At 44.1% G+C, this 5000-nt stretch overlaps 1 protein-coding gene across 1 annotated transcript in view; it reads right to left on the bottom strand.

Moving 5' to 3' along the window:
- The window catches only part of tenm1 (teneurin transmembrane protein 1), a 125564-nt gene that overhangs the window by 90597 nt on the left and 29967 nt on the right, over positions 1-5000 (bottom strand). Inside the window, exon 2 of the mRNA XM_060862401.1 lies at positions 1-164. This exon is cut by the window's left edge and continues 150 nt beyond it. Coding sequence (XP_060718384.1) covers positions 1-64 — 64 coding nt within the window. The 5' untranslated portion in view covers positions 65-164. The remainder of the gene's footprint in view (positions 165-5000) is intronic.

Genomic DNA, 5000 nt, shown 5'->3' with positions numbered 1-5000 from the left:
AAGAGCTGGAGTAGCTGAGCTCCATCCGAGGACGAGACAAGGACTGGTACACGTTCTCATCCATGACCGAGTGCACCTACACACACACACACACACACACACACTCACAAAGTGTCCCAAACACACACACACCTCACAGCTTCTTCAGCACACACACGCACACTCTGTGGAAGAGACACACAAAGAGACAGAGAGAAAAGTGTGTTAGTTATAATGTGTTAATTTATCTACTAATGATTTTTAATCTACTAATAATCTACTAATTTTTTTAACATTTTAATTACACTAGTTTGTGGTCATTAACTCGTAAAACTGACGTGAAGCTGCGAGATCAGTAAACAATCAATATTTACATTATGAACATGTTGTGATGTAATTTATGCAGATTTATGCGCATTTTACTCACAGAGCGAGTCGACAGTTAATGAAGGTGAAGTTTGTTAACATTCAAACAAACATCATGTCACAACTAACGATGTGTAACTGTGTTACAGTGAAGTGGAACGATTGTTCATTTTAACACACATGTCTTAACAAATAAATAAATACGTAAACAAATAATAATGTATAAAGTTTAAATAACTATAATAATGTAACAACAGTAGAAACGTAGAGACGTAACAGTGTAAAAATATAAAGAGATTCATGACGTGAAGCTGAGACGAGTCACAATGACGCGACACTCGAGATTCAGTAAAAATGATCAACATTTAAGTTTCTTTTATGCTAATTTATGCAAATCTTTAGTCAGACAGGTGAATGCAGGGGAATTTGAGTGTTATTTATGACTTTTTAATGCTGATGTTAATCATCTTCATCACTCCAGAGATTCAAACTCACTTGAAAGTCTCTGAGGATGTTTACAGGATGTGTTTACTGACAGAAATCATTTACAACATCTAAAAAAATGCTAACGCTAACACTTGCTATCTGAAAGCTCAGCTCTTACGAGACTCGGGTCGTAACTCTGATGCTAAACATATCTCACGTGCGTATACGTTTGGTCCTGATGACACGTGACATAACAGTGTTTTGTATCTCAGGGTGAAAGACTAATTCTGCTTCAATAAATTCTTCACGTTGCAAGATTTGAAATAAAAAAAGATTTGTTTATCTCTTTAAGCGATTCATTTGATTCAGTCATATTTGTAGATTTCCACCTTGCTGACGAGCGCAGACGGAGGACAGACGCTCACGTTTAGAGGACAAAGGAAAGATGAGATGGACAGATAACCACTCAGATGAAGAGATAAGGAGATGCTGAGAAGGAGAAACGGTCAGGCAGGAGATAAGAGCGAGGAGAAAATGAAGACGGGATGGACGGCGTGTCGACTCACAAAAATCTAGTTCAGTTTCAGAAATGTGAAATACTCCAGAGACGAGATCGCGCTCAGGCCGCGTTAAAGTAAAACAACCCGTCAATCAACAGCAATGAGACGTCATGCTATGGAAGACGTAAGGTCTCAGTTGCTACGAAGTATATTTTTTTTTATTAGACTGTTTTACAGGTGGGGGGCACAGCACGGTTTCCTCCCTTGGTCCAAAGACATGCATGGTAGGTTGTTTGGCATCTCTGGAAAATTGTCCGTAGTGTGTGATTGCGTGAGTGAATGAGAGTGTGTGTGTGTGCCCTGTGATGGGTTGGCACTCCGTCCAGGGTGTATCCTGCCTTGATGCCCGATGACGCCTGAGATAGGCACAGGCTCCCCGTGACCCGAGGTAGTTCGGATAAGCGGTAGAAGATGAATGAATGAATGTTTTACAGGTAGCTAGCTGATCGTGTTAAGCTAACAGACTCCAGTTCCTTGTGGTCTAACCTGCTAGCATGTTTAATAGTAAAATCGCAGACGATGGCTAGCTTTAGCTAAAGTCGAGATGTTACGTTCATGTTATGCTAATGTCTATAAACGATGACGGAATTTCCTTGTGATTAGTGAACCAGACGTCTTAGCTACATTTCGACGCGATCATGTGACTTCCCGCTAAACTATTTTGACCGTTTTCTAAAAAGTTTGTCAAAAAAAAAAAAGTTTCTCAAAAAACTGCGGTTAGCGTTTGATGCTAAATTGAACAGATGTTGTTTACACCGTTAGCGTGTTTTTTGTTCTTGAAGATTAGCAAACAGATCTGAGGGAAATGTAAATGTTCCGGATGGTTCTGTCCTGTTCTCACTGTAATTAAGTCATCATATTGTCCACGCATATGGACGTGTAAAAGTGTTGTGCTAGTCATCAAGTGTACAATCAGCATGCGTTACCTTGTTGCCTAGCAACAGGCCATGATACTATAATCATGATCATACAAGAAATTTATCATATCATTATACACACTCTATAGATAATAGAAATAAAATTAATGTCAGCATTTTCAGTGGCATCCTCACACACACACACACACACACACACACACGCACACACACACGCACACGCACACACACACACACACTGCCCTTGAGTTCACCCCTCTCTTCTTGCGATCTCAGTGCTTTCTCGCTCCTCACATCCTGCCATCTAAACTGCACAGACTTCACACTTTTCAAAGTCTCTCTCTCTCACAAAACACACACACACACACACACACACACACACACACACACGTCACATCCTGGAGCAGTTCTAAGAACTCACCATACACTGCACTCATAAGCTTCACCGTGAATAAATCGGAAAGACTTTTACACTCTGTGGAGAAAGACAGAAAGATAGAGACAGACAGACAGACAGACAGACAGACACAGAGACAGACAGACAGACAGACAGACAGACCGACACAGAGACAGAGAGACAGACAGACAGAAAGACAGACAGACAGACAGACACAGAGACAGAGAGACAGACACAGAGACAGACAGACAGACAGTCAGACAGACAGAAAGACAGACAGACAGACAGACACAGAGACAGACAGACAGTCAGACAGACAGAAAGACAGACAGACACAGAGACAGACAGACAGACAGATGGAATGTATTCAGATACTGAAGTGTGATAAAATATTTGACAGTCAGAAGCTCGTTAGTGAGCATCATCTTTGATTTGTCGTTAATTGGTGGCTGTGAAAAATGCATGACTAATTAAAAGTGGGCGTGGCCGAGTGTCAGGCGCCTTTTTATGTCAGACAGCTCTGTACTGATTGGCTGGTGAATCTCGACCAATTAAAGATGACAGTGGCAGAAACAGACTGCGGGGTGTGTCTCTCACAGTGGATAATGAGTAAGAAGGAAGACCTCACACACACAAACACACACACACATACACACACACTCACTCACTCATGCATATTCTCTCTCACACACACACACACACACACATACACACACACACTCACTCACACACACACACACACACACACACACACACACACATGCTCACACATACACACGCTCTCTCTCTCACACACACACACACACACACACACACACACACACACACACACACATACACACGCTCTCTCTCTCACACACACACACACACACACACACACACACATACACACGCTCTCTCTCTCACACACACACACACACAAACAAATAATGCAGTGTGTCACAGTCCTTTACATCACATTATTATTCTGGAGGAAAAAAGAACTACTAAAAGGAAAAAACTTCTACTACGAATGTCAGAGTGAAAAGTGCTGAGAAACAACTGGGGACTGAACCATCAAATCCTCAAACCTTCTCCTCTCCTCCTTACACCTGTCAGCCACCTCCACCTAAAGTAACCTCCACATCCACCACCAACCTCCACTAACCTCCACATCCACCACCAACCTCCACTAACCTCCACATCCACCACCAACCTCCACTAACCTCCACATCCACCACCAACCTCCACTAACCTCCACATCCACCACCAACCTCCACTAACCTCCACATCCACCACCAACCTCCACTAACCTCCACATCCACCACCAACCTCCACTAACCTCCACATCCACCACCAACCTCCACTAACCTCCACATCCACCACCAACCTCCACTAACCTCCACATCCACCACCAACCTCCACTAACCTCCACATCCACCACCAACCTCCACTAACCTCCACATCCACCACCAACCTCCACTAACCTCCACATCCACCACCAACCTTTACTAACCTCCACATCCACCACCAACCTCCACTAACCTCCACATCCACCACCAACCTCCACTAACCTCCACATCCACCACCAACCTCCACTAACCTCCACATCCACCACCAACCTTTACTAACCTCCACATCCACCACCAACCTCCACTAACCTCCACATCCACCACCAACCTCCACTAACCTCCACATCCACCACCAACCTCCACTAACCTCCACATCCACCACCAACCTTTACTAACCTCCACATCCACCACCAACCTCCACATCCACCACCAACCTCCACTAACCTCCACATCCACCACCAACCTTTACTAACCTCCACATCCACTACCAACCTCCACTAACCTCCACATCCTCCATCAACCTCCACTAACCTCCACATCCTCCATCAACCTCCACATCCTCCACTAACCTCCACATCCACCATCAACCTCCACATATTCCAGTAACCTCCACATCCACCACCAACCTCCACATCCACCATCAACCTCCACATCCTCCACCAACCTCCACATCCACCACCAACCTCCACATCCTCCACCAACATCCACTAACCCCCACATCCACCATCAACCCCCATATCCTCCATCAGCTTCCACATTAATCTTCCTCCAGGGATCTGGAATAATTTGTGATTCTCCACATTTTCTGAATCCTGATTTATTCCTGCATGTACAAATTCCCCACAGACATTTCCAACCCCAGATACCAACCTCACACACACACACACACACACACACACAAACACACACACACACACACACACACACACATACACACACACACACACACACACAGTCACAAACTTGTTCAAAGGTAATTCCACTCAGAAACAGCAGTGTGTGCAGGACACGTTTTTAATCCCATTCTAACTGTCTTTCTTCTGAATTCTGTCACTGCTGCACTTTT

The sequence above is a fragment of the Tachysurus vachellii genome, chromosome 26, assembly GCF_030014155.1.
Source record: "Tachysurus vachellii isolate PV-2020 chromosome 26, HZAU_Pvac_v1, whole genome shotgun sequence".
In the NCBI taxonomy this organism is placed as follows: domain Eukaryota; kingdom Metazoa; phylum Chordata; class Actinopteri; order Siluriformes; family Bagridae; genus Tachysurus; species Tachysurus vachellii.
Note: the sequence above shows the minus strand (reverse complement) of the source record. Positions and strands in the feature narration are given on the sequence as shown.